This window comes from Triturus cristatus, chromosome 2_1 (assembly GCF_964204655.1).
Source record: "Triturus cristatus chromosome 2_1, aTriCri1.1, whole genome shotgun sequence".
Classification (NCBI taxonomy): Eukaryota; Metazoa; Chordata; class Amphibia; order Caudata; family Salamandridae; genus Triturus; species Triturus cristatus.
The window spans coordinates 42,730,251-42,749,603 of record NC_140581.1 but is presented as its reverse complement, the minus strand read 5'-3'; the positions used below and the strand labels follow the sequence as shown (position 1 = coordinate 42,749,603).

The 19,353-nt window shown below is 43.3% G+C and overlaps 1 protein-coding gene across 1 annotated transcript in view; it reads left to right on the top strand.

Annotated features, from left to right (window-relative positions):
• LOC146863682 (avidin-like) overlaps positions 1 to 17,699 on the top strand; it is a 123,823-nt gene extending 106,124 nt beyond the window's left edge. The window contains exon 3 of the mRNA XM_085627816.1: positions 17,340 to 17,699. Coding sequence (XP_085483942.1) covers positions 17,340 to 17,373 — 34 coding nt within the window. The 3' untranslated portion in view covers positions 17,374 to 17,699. The remainder of the gene's footprint in view (positions 1 to 17,339) is intronic.
• Positions 17,700 to 19,353: the final 1,654 nt, after the last annotated feature.

Genomic DNA, 19,353 nt, shown 5'->3' with positions numbered 1-19,353 from the left:
CAGTAAGACAGATGCAAGAGGCGTAACAGCTGATAAGAAAGATAAGAATACACATACGTAATGAAAAAGGCGTTACAATAGGCGTGCATAAAGGCGTATACTAGAAACGTCATTTAAGATGATGTCACAGGTGGGTGGATCCATAAGAGAATCCTGCAATGTCAGCAGAAATTCATGGCAGAGATGCGCGCGCAGCCGCATGACGTGTGATTGACGTGTAACTAGAGGGTGAAGGGAACGTGACATTTAGCCCTACGTGAGGAGACAGAAGTCTGGGGGGTCAGGTCAACCTAATCCCAAATCATATCTAATATCTTGTGTTTAAGGAACTGTATTATCTAAAAGGAAAGGTCTCTCGGACAGAATCTATTCTATACTGACTGTGAGTGCGTGTACAAGCGTCTATGTGTCTACATGAGATGCGAGGGGCATGGGCCTACCATGGAAACGGAGGCTATGAATTACTTGCATGGAGACAGTAACGCCGGGCCCTTTGCCTTGTAGCTGGAAGGATGTTTACCTAAAACTACTGGACAGGAATGTATTGGATGAGGAGCGGAGCAGATAACTTGAAGGTGAAATACAGTTTTTGGCAGGCAACAGGCCGAGTCAGGCACCGTTAGCCGCGCAGGGAGTAGGACAAAGTTCATGGATACAGATGCAGGCTCAGACTGGAGCTTTCAGAAGCAGAAGGCAGGAAAAGACTTGATGACAGAATTCAGGGCCTACTCGCCTGAACTGTAAAACGTGAAAAGTATACCATATAAAGTCGGTGGCCAATCATACTTAGGAACGGAATATCCGACCCATTCATGGCGGATCTGAAAGAGAACATGTTGACGTTGGACGCACATGTATTTGCGTCTTCATAGCTGGAACTGGAGGGAACATACATGTACTTGTAGCATGTACATGGAGCCGTTGGGGTCTAAGATAGGGGACATAACTGATCATAAAATTCATATTTCCTCAGTTGTCAAGTCTAGAAGCTGAACAAAGTCAGGAGAGAGGTCTACGTGGAAACTTGTCAGCATGCAGCAGCTACTGCAAGAGAATGTAGATCAGCTTTCTGCAACCAGAAGCTCATGAACTACTGGCAGCTCTCCAGATACCTGTAAGTAGCTCTCCTGTGCTCCGTGTGCAGCTCATCCTACTAAATTAGAAGCCTTTACTTATCTGAATTTGTTTATAACTAAATTGAAAAGTGTGCATTTGAGACAGAAATGTGTGTATTAGAATTCATAATGGAATGTTTGGAAAAAATGTTTGAATTATCAAAATATTTTAAAAGCGAATATTTGAATGATAAATCATGTGGCGTTGGAGAAACTTATAACTAAGAGTGTTAGCGTGGCGCTATGAGAATTGCAGCTATGACCTGTTATGTATCACCTAGGTAAAGGCAATCCAAACTGACAGGGGTTTTTTTTTTACATTACTACTGGCAAGCCTGCCTGATGGACTGAGTTGATCATTGCTGGTCATCGTACATAGGGCGGCCACTCATGTAATCTTCTCTGATGTGGTCACTATTACAATACTAATAATGCTAGAAGCTCGGGATAGTTTTCATTGAACATAAGTAGCTCCACTGTCCCTTCACCTCTCTGAGTCCCAACATCCGAGGCATCACCAGACACCAACATTCTAATGAGTCAGAGCACAGGCACTGGCTGAGCAGGGGTAGTAAAGCACCTTACAATATGAATGCAGGATACTACAGACTCCTTCACTCCAAGGGAGATTCCTTCAAGTGTCTTTGATGCCCACAGGCTTGGAGAAGAACCTGGGTGGAGCACAGGCACTGACTGAGCAGGGGTAGTAAAGCACCTTACAATATAAATGCAGGATACTACACTCTTGTTATAGAAAGATTGTAGACCCTTGGATCCAGTCTGGGGTCTAGAGAGATTCATACTTTGAGAAATCAATTGTTTGAGGTATTCATCAGAAGTTACGTGGTGAAGCAGGTTGTAGTTTGAGAGCTGCCATTTCTCAGTCAATTTGTACAGAGAAGGAGATCTGGGTGTCATTCAGAGAACAGTAAAATCTGAGGGCTGCAAAATTATTGCTTTCCCCAGACAATTATGTGATAATCACTAGAAGAGGGGCTATGGCTCTGCCCACATGTTCAGAGCCAGGAGTACATGTTTTAACTGGGCACAAGTTTTGTGCTTTCAGAAAAATGGTGATCACCCTGCAGGCAACTGTTATTATTTTGTTCATGTATTTAGCTGTCTGAGCTTTCAGGGGCACACACGTTCTAATGGTATTAAAGTGTCTTTAACTAGTTATTTTATTAAGTGTTTTTTTCTGGCAGTAGCTAAGGCTGTCATTAACCTACATGCATTTTAGGTATGGCTTAACATTGCAGATGTTAGTAGCCCTGATGTGATCAACAAAATAGAGTCCTACTGGAGAGGGGCTTTGGCTCCACCCACATGTTGGCGCTCATGAGCACAGGATTTCATTGGGCTTAATTTGTGGGCTTCCACAAAAAAGACTGCTGGTATTGCACTTGCTGAATTGTGGCAAAGTTGATATTCGAAGCAGCAGATCTGCATTGGTTATGCTGGAAACCAATAATCATGGCCGTAGGCCTGAACGGTTTATTATCAAATGTTATGAAAGAGGCTTGTAGCTTAACGTATTCATTGTGAACAGCATATGTTAACGTTGATAGGCATTTAGGGGTGGATTTTTATTATTCTATTTGAAAGACTAAAAAAAGGTATTTTGTTGTTTGGAATCTCACAGGTGACCACAGTAGGCCAAAGCTCTGTCATTGCCCCCCCCCACACACACACTCTGACAAACCCCGCAGGGTTTCACTGTTATGATTCTCATTTGGACATCTTGTGGTGGGTTGTATATTGTTTTGCAAGCTGCATTTCTCCACATATTTGTAATGATATAATGGTGGTTGCCGGTTTATGTGCACTTGAATAAGATAAAGTGTAAGGCTAATGTTAAAGGCTTCATCAGTTAATCAGGAAAAGCACTGCCGATTTCATAGGTTTGATCTGTTTATTATGAGATGTTATGACAAAGCGATTAGGCCTGACCTACTTGTTGTGAAAAATATGTGTTAAAGACAATAGACTTTTAAGGATCGATTGTTATTACATTGCATTGTGCTAAAGCTCGTAGGCAAATGCAAAAAACACAATTGATGGACGGAATGCTGGACAATGCAAACATTCATCCCCAGTCACAAGGATCTGGGTTAAATCCATCATTCTTTTGCTCACCACACCACCCCAGTTTGGACCCAGCCATATGCAAATCAGTCTTGACCCTGTTCCTTGTGGGAACAGTCCAGCCCGAACTGCCAAGCCAGGCCCTCCCTGGAACGGAAACAAGCATCCTGGGACCGGTTTCAGGGCATCACCCTTCATCAGCCAGGATAGCTTGAACCCAGTGGTGTGGTGAGCACGGTACCCACGTCTGGGCATACTCTTCCCACTTAGGGCGACAAATGCAAAAGAAACAATTTATGGAAGGAATGCTGGACAATGCAAAAATGCACCCCCAGTCACAAGGATCTGGGTTAAAGTCATCATTCTATTGCTCACCACACCACCCTAATTTGGACCCAGCCATATGCAAATCAGTCTTGACCCTGTTCCTTGTGGGAACAGGCCAGCCCGAATTGCCTAGCCAGTCCCTCCCTGGAACGAAAAACAAGCATCCTGGGACCGGTCCTAGGATGCTTGTTTCCAGTCCAGGGAGGACCTGGCCTGGCAGTTCGGGCTACACTGTTCCAATTGGGCACAGGGTCAAGACTGATTTGCATATGGCTGGGTTCAAACTGAAATGGCATGGTGAGCAAAAGAACAATGGATTTAGGCCCAGATCTCTGTACTGGGGTGAATGTATGACATTGGTCTCCATTCTGTCCATCAATTGTTGTTTTTGCATTTGTCACCCCAAGTGGGACGGGTACGCCCAGACGTGGGTCCTGTGCTCTCCATGCCACTGAAGTCAAGCTATCCTGGCTGATGAGGGGTGAAACCCTGAAACCGGTCCTAGGATGCTTGTTTCCAGTCCAGGGAGGACCTGGCCTGGCAGTTCGGGCTGGACTGTTCCCATTGGGCACAGGGGCAAGACTGATTTGCATTTGGCTGGGTTCAAACTGGAATGGCGAGCAAAACAACGATGGATTAAGGCCCAGATCTCTCAACTGGGGTGAATGTATTACATTGTTCTGCATTCTGTCCATCAATTGTTGTTTTTGCAAAGTTTGTAGCCAGGCATTTTGTTATATGGAATTTCATAGATTACTGTAGTAGTCAAGGGGTTTGGTGTTGGTGATCCACCCGAACAAACTGTAGGGATAGAAGATATGCGCTACAATAACCCTTATTAGGCTCTCTTAGGAGAGATGTTTTTTACTTTCCAAATGCAGTTTTTACTTTTATTGCTGCATTCATGATTGTTTCATTGTGCAGAGCTTAGTCTCAGTTCAGAGGGTTTAAGTAGGTTATGGTGGTGAAAAGCCAACGATAAAGGTTATATGTGAAAATGTTTATTATGAAAAGTTGTTAGGCCTGACATATTGTTTGTAAAAATCATAAGTTAAAGTCAGTAGGCACTCAAGGGTAGATTGTTATTACTTTAAATTAAATCCTAAAGGTAGGTTTTCTGCTACATGTTTGCTTTGGTAGGCACAGGTTTTGGTGTTGGTTACCCCCTCTAACAAACCGTGAGTATACAGGATTTGACTGTGAGAATCCTCATGAAGCCCTTTTAGTCGAGATCCTATTTTACGTTGCCAGTTGTATTTTGGATGCATTTGCAATTTTACCTCAGATGGTTGCCTTGAGGAAAGGTGCATGCTCAGTACAGTAGGCCTGAGTTTGTTATAGTGACAAGCCAATGAAAACAGCTAGAGCATTGACTGGTGTGCAGGGGAAAAGTTATGCCTGATGCCATAGGTCTGGCCCGTAATGAAAAGTTAATATAAAGACAGTAGGCCTGGCTTATTTATTGTGAAAAGCATATTGTAAAGCCATAACCCTCTAACAGTGGATTGCTGTGAAGTTAGGCAACGCAAGGTCACATGTAATCTCAGACACTACCATCGTAGGCAAGGGCTATGGTGTTGGTCACCTCCTTTGACAAGCCCTGGCAAAGGAAATTCTCTTAGATGATTCTTGTTCGGTCCTACTGAGAGGGGCTGTATATTGTTTTGCTGTTAGACAACAACGGTGGTCTTCCCTCAAACCTTGTGCGAACGTGCCTCCATTTGGTGCTGACATTTGTTTTTGTTGCCCATAGGACTCTTTACCACTCATGCCAGTGCTAAAGTGCTTGTTCTCACTCCCTTAAACGTGGTTTAATTGGCTTATACCTTAGAGGAAGACTGCCTCAAGTCCTCAAATCTTTATCAGATTGAAAAGGCAAACTAGTCTGGATTTATGTCAGCAGCTGGAGCCTGATCTCCTGCCTTACAATAGCAATACAACAGCAATGACACCAATAGAGAAACTAGCGGCTGTACTTCATTCTGTGGCCACAGGATCTTTCCAATATACAGTGGCAATATCTGAAGGCATTTCACAACCAACTTTCACTGGTGTGCTACAAGAAGACCTTTCTTTAATAATGAGACACATCAACGGTTCGTCCAGTTCACACAACAACAGGATTTTTCCAATGTGAAGGGAGAATCTTATGCTTTGGATGGCATGCCACCTGCTGTTGGAGCAATAGATGACACTCATACTGCCTTTATGCCACCACATGTCAGGGAACAGATCTACCGCAATAGGAAGTACATACATTCCATCAATGTTCAAGCTATCTGCTTAGTTGATGTGTACCCATTTCCTAGGGTCAACACAGGGGGCCCGATTCACAGAACTAACTTAGGGCAAAATCCTAAACTTACTACTTTTGGTATTCACAGAAGTTAGGATTTTGTCTTAAGTTTGTCTTAAGACAAACTTAAGACAGACTTAAGACAGACTTAAGACAGACTTAAGACAAACTTAAGACAAACTTAAGACAGACTTAAGACAGACTTAAGACAGACTTAAGACAAACTTAATACAAACTTAAGACAAACTTAAGACAAACTTAAGACAGACTTAAGACAGACTTAAGACAGACTTAAGACAAACTTAAGACAAAATCCTAACTTCTGTGAATACCAAAAGTAGTAAGTTTAGGATTTTGTCTTAAGTTAGTTCTGTGAATCGGGCCCAGGATTCCTTTGTACTGCAGAACAGCACCCCACCCCTGAAAATGTCACAACTTGGACCTGAGAGGGCTTAGCTTGCTGGTAAGTACAGTATGGTCTGAGGATGATTAGCCTGATTCATAGTTTAGGATCGTACAATGGGATGAGCTTTATTTCTTCAAAGTATTTTTACTTTGAAATAGGAGACTCAGCGTATCCTAACAGACCAGGGTTGTTAGCACCACTGAGGAATCCAACAACACCATGGGAAGCCAGCTTCAATGAGGCCCATGGAAGAACACGGAGGCCAGTCGAGCAGGCTTTTGAGATCCTGAAGGCCAGATTTCGGTGTCTGGGCAAGACCGGTGGAGCTATCCTCTACTCACCTGATAAGGTGTGCCAAATCACGGTTGCCTGCTTCATTGTGCACAACAGAGGCCTGCGGGGGAAAATCTCTATCATCACAGAGGATGGAGAACATGCAGAGCCACAGGGTGAGGATGTTGAAATGGGAAATGAGGATGACAGTGATGAGGAGGAAGGAATTGACATAAGTCAAGATATTATTGACCGCTTTTTCACCTGAGTGTGTTTACCTTTACACATTGCAACATCAAAAGACAGAACAGCTTGTAACATAGTGAACATCTCAGTCTGTGATGTCTATGTAGTAGCAATGGTTAGTTCAGTAAGTCCTGGGCAAAGCTGTTTGTTGAGCAAAGTTTCCATATATTGATGTGTTTATTGACATTCATTTGCTAAGTATGTGCCCAAACTTATCATTGGAGTCAAATTTCTTCTGTAAAATCATTTACTTTCCCTTGTTACTCTGTTTTAGGATCCTTTACCATGTAATCTTTATTTGAACATTTCAAAGTTGTGACAATTGCAGTGAGATGTTGCTGTTGGAAAGTACAACAGGAACATGTTTTGATCCTGCAACAGACACATTCTTTGGTTGTACAGATCTTGTATAGAGACAACTGGCACAGTGATTGAATGGTAGTTCTTGTGATTGTATCAGACCTATTTTCCTGAATGTTGCCACCAAGGCCTTTTGTTCTGCTTAACTTGCTCTAATACATGCATGAGTCAAGCCATAGCATCCTCATCTTCTTTCACATTGGCAACATCTTCATTTTGTGTTTAGTGTTTGAAGCTGCTGATGTGCTTCATCCTGGTTGAAACATCAGTTTGTAGCACATAACTTAAAGGTGGGCGTGACATTCCACCAGATAATGCCACAGTGTACTGAAATGACTATGTGGCCTCAAATTCTGTTACTGCCATGATGAAGACTATAGGTGTTATTGATAAAGGATAGTGAGGGCAGGATGTCTGGCTCCAACTGATGTCATGAATCATCAATAGTTTGCCTATTTAATTTGTTTTAATTAATTGTTTGCTTCTGCCAGATGTTACGTCATTTTCCATGATTGTGGGAGGCTATTGATCTGCAGATGATTTTAATGATCTATGATGTGTATTTTAAAAACACAAAGTAGTTGCTCTCTATCAGTTGGATAACAAGCACTCTGTAGGAAATAGATTAAACATCATTCCAATCTTGAGGAGAGAAAATTGATAAGATATTGTGTCCAGCTTCTTTATAGATATTGATTGTATTTATAGGATTAAATAATTGTGTTGAAGAAGGTGATGAAAATGTGTGTTGGCACCGAAACGCCGCGTCGACAGTCTTTTGGTATAGATAACTGGAAGGAATCTGTTGAAGAATAACAGATTTTTTCTTTTTCCAGTTTTTAATATGTGAATCGTTTTTATTGACTGTTATTGTATTCAATTATGCTTTGAAAGGTAGCATAAGCTATGTATTAGGGGAACTTTTGATATTTATTTTAAGAACAAAATTGAAATTATTGATATAAGCACTTTATGTAATATGTCCCTGATATTGAATGTGATTGAGATATATATCTATATTCTTTTGCTACCCATTCTTAAATGTGTTGAAAATAGAAGATTCACAAATATATTTATACACATACAAAACATTTTGGGGTGATCAATGGCTTCCCAGGGTTTTGAATGATTAAGTTTTCAAATTTATGTTCACTTGTTTTTAATTCTATTTATGATTGTTACCATTTTATATCTATTGAGATAACTGGTTTTTCAGTTTTAAAATGTTACAATCATAGGGGCTCTCTATTACTAGGTGGGTCCCGATTATTACTGTTTTTTCATAATTCTTTTGTTTGTATCTCGAATGTGTCTTCAGCTACAAATGAAGCAACCTAAAAAAAAGAAAATATGGTTAATGGCATGACTAGGCCTTTGTGTGATTTGTAATACTTTACACATGCAGGTAAATCACTCAGATGCAATCTTCAGTTACAATGATGGAGAGAAGTCCTGAAATGTAAAATGTAAATTTAGAAGTGTACATTACATGTACCAGACAAGCATCTCAACACAGTAGAGAGGAGGTTTGAGAGCTGAACTATGGTACAACCTATTAGAACTGATGGCATTGGACTTCATATGAACACTGCAAAGTACATTTGGTATCAATATTACTTATAATCACCATGCCACAGAACATGATTGTAAACCTTGGAATAGACAAACTATGATTTCTGCAAACAATTATCTCAATTCCATTGAGTGACAAGAGACTGACAACATACTAGATCAACGCAGCAGGTAAAACTTTCCTACATAGCATGACATTGTGAAAGACAAATACATGACACTTTGACATTTGTGCATGTATGGATGAAAATGGAGGTTGAGCAGCATCATATTGCACTATTGTTTTCCAGAGACAAAGACAGGGCATCATGGTAGTTGAAGTCGTTTGATAGCACCATTGACCATACATGTTGTAAAATGGGTTACACATACCTATTCAAATGACTTCAGGGAAAAGGAACACATGTTTGCAATGTGTCCATACATATGTGTACGATGTGACTAGGTAAAGATGCCACTAACAAGCACTATTCCCTAATGTGCAAATAGATGGAGTTTGTAACCTGTTTTCCGGGGTACAACAACATACAGTGTGATAAATCAAGGGACTAGGCTAATGCAAGGGATGCCTTTAATCAAGTGGGGGGAGAAATAAGGGATTGTAATCCATTCAGCTTCTTTGCGGTAATACTAAATACTAATAGGGAATGGATCAATTGACCTGAGTAACCAGGGTATGGAACGTGTTGGTTGTCTTACTTAAAAAACCCTCATTCACGTGCACAAGCCGTGCGGCGTTAAATATTGGTTCTCCGCCAGGTTAAAAACATCACAACATCATCATTGGGCTTCTGTTTCGTATGCTATCCTCCACCCGGAGGAGAATCACTGGTTATTACAGTAGTGATCAAGGAGAGGGGAGTGTCAAGTGCTCTAGTGAAGTAAAATAAAATGAGAAAGATTTAAGAACCTCGTATGTCCTGGACTATATTTTAATGAGTCTGGAATCAAGGTGAATAAAAACAGTATTGTGCGTGGAAAGGGTTATCAGTCTAACGCACTAGAAATGTCCAAAAATAGGTCGACATGTTTCAGCCCTATGGAATCGCCCTGTCGGGTCTGTGGGGCTTTCTTCAGGACCTCAGAAAAGTGGTGGTGGCTGTGTGTAATGACAGCAGCCTTAGAGAACCATACTATAGTTCACTTGTTTCGAAGAAGGTCATTTAGTACCTTAAAGACCGTGATTACGGGCTTCAACCGGGTGCCAGCGGGCATATTAACCTGCTGCTTCTATCATGCAGAGTGACTTGTGCTCGCCCTTCCTACGGCGCTCCGGGATGCTCATGGAGAACACACAATCTGACAAGGCACATTGAGCATTGTTAAAAAGAGAGATACAACTTTGATGCTAGTTACTTGGAAGGAACAAGATATTTTGTAGGTAAACATTTCTATTTTTATGTTTTGATAAGGGTATTCACAAGAAAAATGTACAATTAAACTAAAGGGCAGAAACTCCATTTGCGATTATTCAGACATTGCTAAGTTCATCTTACCAGTCTCCACTCCACCAGGATTCCAGTAAAGCCTTCAGGATGTAGAATTTGCAAGACCTTCTCCTCCAGGGAACTAGTTGTAATGGGAAGCTGGGAGAACCACCAGCAGTCCTCTGGGCCTCCAGGCGACACTTGAAGGCCAGTGAATGCACTCTACTCTGCAGGTCATTCAACCTCTTCCTAATTTCCGCCTGTGTCCGCAGGTTGCTCGCTACAGCATTCACTCGGTCAGCTACCCTGGCCCACATTTCCTTTTTCTGGGATATGGTTGTATTTTGTAGATGGGCTCCAAACAATTGTGCCTGTACTCTAATTATTTCATCCACCAGGACAGACAATTCTCTGTCTGTGTAACGTGGATTCCACCAACCTGCCATAGTGCTATTCAAAAACTAAAACTAGTGCCCCAACAGTTTGTGGAAAAACAATTAAGCTAAAGTATTAACGTTAAACTAAAGGAAAATAGTCAACAGAGAATAAGACAGGGATAAACCTGTGTCCCTTTTTTGCAAAAGGAGCAGCAAACTGCTGTTCTGCAGTAAAATGGCAAAGGATCATGGTCTGAAATGGAGTGTGTCAGCTGCGGGTACACGCTTGCGCAACAGAGTACACTTCGTAGATGGAGGCAGAGGTAGACGGTCATAGATGTAAATACGGAGGTCAGAACCCCTTCAGCTTGATGGAGTACTTGGGGTAGCCACAGAGGCGGGACGGTGGTTTGCCTGTCAAGGTCTAAATCAGGCCCAAAGACATGTAAGAGTATGTAAATCATGACCTATGTAGTACTAATACCTGTATTCATACATCCTTTTGTGAATCCACCTCACACTGTTCATAAACAGACACAAACTGAATCAACACATTGAATTTACCATGGGTTCTAGTAAATGTCAGGATTACGTCCTTAAGCATCATCAAAATACATACCAAACACTAGATAAACTCAAGCAATTGTAAATTAGTAATTGATTGGTTCAATAGATAAAACAGTAATATTTTCTTTCAAAGTGTCTGTGAGACAATGTGTATAACATTATTGTGATAAATACACTACTTCTAATCAGCTTTGCAGCCACAGACCTCTTTAATGTTGATTGGATATGATATGGGGGAATGTTTATCTGTCTTCAAGTACAAGTCAAATATTCTGTTGATCAAACCATGGGAATAGATCCTTTGCACTATGGTAATACTTAGGTGACTCTATAACTAGGGATCTTGTATGATTTTGAAATTGTATTTTGTACATATTTGTAATTTTACTACAGTATACCTGAAGGTTGCCTCGGGTGAAGGCTTAAGAACTGATACAGAAAATCTGAGATGCTTATGGTGACAAGCCAACGATACAAGTTATAGGCTTAATTCTTTATAATGAAAATGTATGATAAAGGAAGTAGGCCTGACATATTGATTGTGAAACTCGTATCTTAAAAGGCACTTAAGGGTAGATTGTTGTAACTCTCTATGAAAGCCTATAGATGGGTAATTTGTTGTGTGAAATTTTACGGATTACCATACCAGGAAGTGCTTTGGTGCTATTGTACCCCTCTGATACACCATGGGTAGAGAAGGCCTGTACTGTCAGAAGCCTTACCAAGCTCTCTAAGTAGAGACAGTATTTTGCTTTGCCAACTTTAATTTTGTATCACTTGTTATTTTATGACTTTATGCCTGATGGTTGCCTGGTGGAAAAGCTTATGCTCGATTTAAGAAATCCTCAGTTGGTCATGGTGATGAGCCATTGCTAACAGCTAAAGTCTGATTGGTACACTAAGAAAAGAACTTTCAGTTGCCATAGGTCTGATATGAATATTCTGAAAAGTTATGATACACACATTAGACTTGTCATATCGATTGTAAAAAGCATATGTTAATATCAGAAGGAATTTAAGGGTGTACTGTCATTTCACTCTTTTAAAGCTTACAGATCGGTAAATCATGATACAAAATGACAAAGATTACTTTTGTAGGAATGATGTTGGTGTTGGCTACTGCCTAATAAACTTTAGGGGGAGAAGGTTGTCTCTATAATAATTCCTGCCAGCATCTCAGCTGTCTGCCAAGATCTTATAATGAAAAACAATCATTAAATCATACATGCATTCATATTTTTAAATACATATCCAGACTGAAGAGGGCATTTTGATCATCTCTGTCCTGCCATTGGTCTATCTGAGGGCCATTTACACTTTCCTTCCATCCATGGCAGCACACTGCAAGCTTGATGGTTCAGCACACACCAGTCATTGGCTCGCTTGCCCTGTCATTGACAGAGTTTGTTGATCACATCTGTATATCCACCTGAAAATGAGTATGCATCAGTGTCTGGGCTGGTTGGCCAGTCATTTACTTTTCAGTTTTCTCCTTTTATAGTTCTCCTTTCATTTCTTTGCTTCTCCTCTTTTTATTTCAATATTTCTCAAGAGGATACTGCAGCTTTGCAGGCAATGCAAACAGGTCACTTGCTTGCCACTCAAGGGCCTCATGTAGGTAGCCAAATACCGGTCGGTAACGGCCGATTTTCGGTAAATATGCCATTACCGACCGGTATTTAGACAAGTGAGATGTAGGAGTCCAAAAACAACTTTTCGGTAAATATGAGGCGGTAAATACCGAATCATAATTACCGAATCCTAAAATACCGATTCATATTTACCGAATACATAGTTAACGAATCGGTAAATATGAAGTGGTAAATATGAAGTGGTAAAACTGAAAATGACATGTAGGAACAATCGGTAATTAAGAAATCCATGAAAATCGGTAATTAAGAGTCGGTAATTAACACGGATTGAAAGCAGGTGGTAACCATCAACAGTGCATATAAGCAATCCCAAAATGCAACAGCGTGGACAACATGGCCCCTCTGTATGTCATTGCAAGGCGCCTACGTCTACAGGCAGCAGGTCTGAGGATTTGGAGACGGGAGGAACAAATCTACAGACAGCGCATCACACTCTTCCAGCTGACTGATGCAGAGATACATGAAAGGTACAGGCTACACCCCCAAACCATCATGGACCTGATAAGGGACCTGCACCCACTCCTGGACCAGCCAACAAGAAGGGCGCATGCCATACCACCACATGTGCAGGTGCTCTGCAGCCTACATCTACTGGCATCCGGCAGTTACCAGGGGGTGATAGCTGCGGTGGGTGGTGTATCCCAGAGTTGCCTGTCACGTTTCTTCAGGAAGTTCCTGGATGCCATGATGCAGAGAATGCACCACTACATCAGCTTCCCAAACACACAGGCTGCACTGCAGAAAACCAAAACAGACTTTTATCACATGGCACAGTTCCCCCATGTCATTGGCTGTATTGATGGCACACACATCCCAATCTGCCCACCAGCTGACACTGAGCACATCTACAGGAACAGAAAGTCCACCCACTCCATCAATGTGCAGGTGATCTGTGATGCAGGGAACATCATCACTGATATTGTAGCGAAGTTTCCTGGGAGCACCCACGACTCTTACATCTTCCAGAACAGTGGGATCTACACACGACTGAGTGCCGGAGAATTTGGAGAGGGATACCTGCTAGGTAAGTAACAGTGACGCCCCTTGAAACCTGCAAATCATAGTGTATTGAGGCATGTGACTGATGGTTCCCTTTTACTCACCTAGGCGACAGTGCATATGCCTACCGGTCATTCATCCTCACTCCCTACCTACACCCATCAACCCAGAGTGAGAGACGATACAACGTGGCACATAAAACAACACGCAATGTGGTGGAGCACACGTTTGGACTACTGAAGAGCAGGTTCCGCTGCCTCCACAAGAGCGGAGGCGCCCGCCAGTACACACCCATCAACTGCTGCAAGATCATTGCCACTTGTGCAATGCTGCACAACCTTGCCACGAAGAAAGGTACAGAAGTGGAACTAACATATTTTGAGGACAACGAGGATGAGTCAGGCCAGCCAGAGGGCAACGCAGCTAGAGTGCCAACTGCAATAGATGGGAGAGAGAGACGGGCAGAGATCACATGCAACTATTTCTGAGTAAGTAAGGGGACACAGCCAGTTGTGGTAAGCCATGACGTAGTTTTAATGCGGCACCACGCCATGAACACAAGAACAAGCCAATCTGGCAACATAGCATATATACAAGGAGTAAGTCCAGGGTTACGTCACCCATTGGGAAGTGGCTAAGCAGGGCTGCATCAATGTTTGCGCATACGCGCTGCAGTGTTGGATGGCACGGCTTGTGCATCCTCACTACAGCCAACCCCAAGCCGCCTGCTGCTCCTGCGTCCTTCTGGAACAGGGGGTGTGATGCTGCTCCTGCTGCTGGTGTCGATGCTCTCCGCAGCATCCCCTGCAGCAGTTGTCGACGCCTGACTAGTTAATAGCACCCCTAGTGCACTTGTCACCTGCACCATCCCCCGAGACAGGTCGCTGCAGCAGTGTGTCAGGCCCTCCTGCATCGACACAGAGCGCCGGCAGAGTAGAGAAGTGGCAGTTGCCAGACGGTTGAGTGCCCTGGTGGTAGTGTCCCTCCTCTGCCGTTCCCGGCGCCGTGCATCTATGTCAGCATCTAATTTGCTGCACAACTGCTGGATTGACTGGGACATGTCCCGAATGCCCGCTGCCATAGCGCTGATGTTATTGTCCATGTTGACTAATGTAGTTTTCATGAACCGCATGTGCCTCTGGACTGACATGACTGCCTTTGTTTGCAGGCGCTGTTGTTTTAACATTTGGCCCTCGAGCCCCGAGAAGACACCATGGCTGTCAATGGTTGCTGCTGGACTCTGGACACGCGACCTGCGGCGCCCTCTTGCTCCCGTCTGTGCTGCCTGTGAGGTGTAGGGCACAGTGGCATGGCTCCCATCCTGGGGCCTGGTGGGTTCTTCAGGGCCCATGCTGTCGTCAGACGAGGTGTCTAAGGCTCGTAGCCTGGCTGCTGGACGCCTCCTCATTCTCACACCTGCAAGCGGAGATGTGGCCGGTGACTCAAACATGAGTGGCGATGCTGGCTCTGGGTGAGGTGATGCTGGCTCTGGGTGAGGTGATGCAGGCTCTGGGTGAGGTGATGCAGGCTCTGGGTGAGGCGAGGCTGCCTGTGTTGGTGGTGCGGCTGCCTGTGGCCCTGCTCCCTGGGCTGAACTTGTGCTGGCCAGAGGTGATCTTTGTGGCCGGTGTGCCCTCTCTCCTGCAGCATGCCCTGTCCTGCGTGATGTCACATCTGTGGACAGAAATGCAACATCGGCTCAGTGTCCCCGAAGGGCTGCATTGCAAGCATCACAATAAATCATTTCACATTCCAAAATGTCCTCTGCCTCCTTGTGCCTCATGTGTGTGACATGCCTGGTTGCCCTGTGCCATTTACTTCATGGTTGGTGTTTCCCTGACTACATCTCCCAGAATGCATTGCCTGTCTGCACTAACACATGTGGACTGGAGTGGGATTGTCGTTTCACAATGGGGAATGTGGGATAGGGGTAGGGGGGGCTACATTGCTGTGCTTTCGTTTTACCTTGTTGTGTGGCGGCTCTGGCAGAGCTGTCGGCATCCCCAAGACCCACGACGCTCTCTTGCTCGATTGTGGCCCCCACCAGCTCCTCCAGTTCGGTGAGGGCAGGTGCCCTGTTGGTTCCACCTCCAGTCTGGCTGGCCTCCTTCTGGATGTCGCCCATCTTCCTCTTGGTTACAATCCTCAGGTCATACCAGCGCTTTTTGAGGACCTCTATGTCCCTGTGGGTCACTCCCACAGCATTGACCTGCGCCTGGATGGCCAGCCAAATGTTGCGCTTTTCAGCCTCAGGCACTTGCAGGGATTGCCTCCCAAACAGCTTCCGGTGCTGCTTCACCACCTCCTCCACCAGCACCTTGAGTTCCTTGGGGCTGAATTTCAGCTTCCTCCTCCTTTCCCCTCCATCTCTCTGTATCCTCTGGCTGGACATGATGTTATTTTTTCCGCTCGCACAGGCACCGGCTCCCTGCCTCTCCTCTGCACTCCAAGCCTCTCCAGGGTCTGCTAATTATGTACACCTGCCTGGGTGTGGCCACTTCCTGGTTGAGTGGGGTGTGGTTGCACAGGATTAGCTATTTCATGAAGTCATGTGATTTTATTTACCGATTCCGTAAATACCGATTCGGTATTTACCGATTCGGTAAATACCACCTCGGTATTTACCGATTCGGTGATTTCCGATTCTTGATTACCGAATGTTACCGATTCGGTAATTGTTACTGACTTTTTACCTACATGTAACTTACCGATTCTTAAATACCGATTCGGTACGGCTCGGTATTTAAGAAACGGTAATATTTATTTACCTACATGAGGCCCTTAATCTGCAGTGTGCCCCATCCCATGTGGCCACTTCCTCTAAACCGGAAGAGGATTATGAAATGCTATTTTCTGTAGTGTATAATTTGTTTACCATTCCAAGATGCCCTACCCATTGTTTCTAAATGTGACGGCCATGTTTGAACTTTAAAACAACAGTTGCCTTTACAAACCTTTGGAAGATGGACTTGCACTGCAGTGTTAAGTGTTGTCTTTACAAACCTATGCATGTCGTGTTTAGAAGGCAATATGTTTTGTTTTCTACTATTATCTTTTTTATTCATCAAGCATATGTTCTTGAATATTTTTGGTTATTTTATTTTTATTGTGTGAGTGGTTGAGTGGAAGGATGAATCAGTGGATTGATGAATGAATGCACATGTACAAAGATGAGTGAGCGATGTGTGCATGATTGCGTGCCTTCACCCATCAGTGATACAAAAGGCACTTCTGTTTATAAGCCACACATATTAGCATTTCAGTTGTTGTTTAATAGGTTGTTGCAGGGGTCAATAGGCCAGACTTGAAAGAGGGAGGGATACATCCTTGTGACACAATCAAATGATGTTCTGATTGAAATCAAGACTGGAGTTTTGCGAATGGGATGAAAGGGAAGGCAGTCAATAATTCTCATCAAAGTCTGTCTTCATCTGTGAGAGTTTTCAAAGAAGATGAACCTTGGCTGAGTTACAACTATAAGGTTTGTTCATTGTTTAATGTTTGAGAATATAGACTTGGTTACAGGAGGAGATAATTAGATTTTGAAAGTGGTGGATTGAACTTTGTTCAAAATGCTGAACATGTTAAGTGTGTCTTTGCTGAATCCTAACGTGTATGGTTTATTTATACCGTGCAGGGTTGGGTTGAATGTTTTTACTCGAGACGTCTGAGAGGATCCTTGAGGCTGCATCAAGGGTAAGACACCAGAGATGGATTAGCATCTGCAGAAGTCTCTCCTGTTCTATTCACATCAACTCTGCATAGTTTCACTCAAATCAGCCCCTATTGCAGACTTATGGCCCACAGACCTGCAGAGAGTCACTACTGCCACTCACTACTCCTGGGCTTTGCTGAGGTTTACAAACTCCTTCGGATTCTGCTCGCCTAGCTTCCCATTCCACAAGCTTCTAGAAGCTTATTAGGAGGTCTGAAGGCATTTTACTCAATCATTAAGCTTTGTATCATATTCCAGTACACAGAAGTCAATAAAAAACTAACCCTGAATTCTTGCTTATGAGTGTTTTTTTCTTCAGGGTGCACAACTTTAGAAGTAAGTTAAGTTTCTATAACCAATACATGTCTGAGTGAAGCCGACATCATGGATGAAAGACCATGTTAAAAACTTTAGAGTGCATTGCTACTCAAAGAGACAGAGTGGACCACAAGAGTTAACTAAAGTGTACACAAGTAAGAGACCACCTTGATCTTTCATTTCTTAAGGTGGTTTCAGTGATAGATCTGGACATGGAAAACCCTAAGATATAACTGGTGGTTTTAGAAAGGTTGGCAGTGTAACAGCCCTGTGAATCTCAAAAGGTGTAAAACCTAGAATACACCGTGTAGGACAGCAGGTTAAAGAGAAGTCGGAATCCAACAATTCATCCTTGCGTGTAGAGGGAGCACAAGGAATAACACTGCCACCGATGGACTTTGAACACATTTCCCTACCTTAAGGTTATATGCATGAGGATACGGTGTCTCTCTATCAAATGCAATCCCATGAAGAGATGTAGTTCGGTGCCAAAGGAGTCACCTGAAACGAAAGGCAGGAGCTGGAATTATACTCTATTGTCAAATGAAGCAACCACCAGCAATATGGGGTTTTAAGATAACCCATCGGCCCTTGCTCTGAGTGTGGTGTCAAGCAGGGCACTTTTACACATTTAGTAGGTCAGAGAAGGAGGCCTCTTATGAGATGATGCAACATTAGCAAGTGTGGATGGCCCACTATGGGGTGTAGAATGGAAGTCCTCCTGATTCCCTGCCTCAGGGGGCATTTGTGTAGGGGGGACGGTGCCACCCATGAGGGCCATATCCCTGGTGGTATCCCTTAAGCACCCTATAAGTGTGCTGTGTGTACTTAACTCATCAACTGAAGATTTTCCCCTCTAAACACAAGTCATGAAAATATTATGATTTATTAAGCTGCAACTCTGCTAAATTAAATTTCTACTTATTTCTACAGAGAAATCTTGATCTATCTTTTAGTCATATCTTGCGTTATTGCAAACCTTGGTAGATTCCACCAAATGATTGGCTTTCCTTTTGGGCTCTTTCTCTTTGTTTACATCTGTGACACTCACTAGACTGGATCCTATCTCCAGCGAAGCCTTTAAAACCCTGTATAGGGCTATTAAATCAGGATCTTCACTGGACCCCATGCCCCCAAAGCAGTGGCTCATATGGGAAGAAGAGTTGGCAGGCCCCCTTCGACAACTCTGCAATCACTTTCTTGAAACCCAGAAGGTACCCGACTGATGGAAGAAAGCCATAGTCAAGCCACTGTTAAAAAAAGCTCTTTCTGATCCCATTGATCTGGCTAATTTTAGACCTATCTCCCTTCTTCCTTTCCCTATAAAAATCCTGGAAAGTTATATAAATTCACTATTGTCACAACACCTAGAGGAATCTACATGGCTTGAGGAAGCGCAATTTGGATTCCGTCCTGGTCATGGAACCGAGACCGCCCTTATCGGCGCTACCGATGAACTACGGAGGACTACTGACAATGGACTATCGGTCGTCCTCCTAGATTTATTGGCTGCGTTTGACATGGTGAATCATCACACTCTCATGTCCAGGCTTTCGGCAGTGGGAGTGGGGGGACCAATGTTAAATTGGTTAAAGTCATACCTGTCCAACTGCTATCA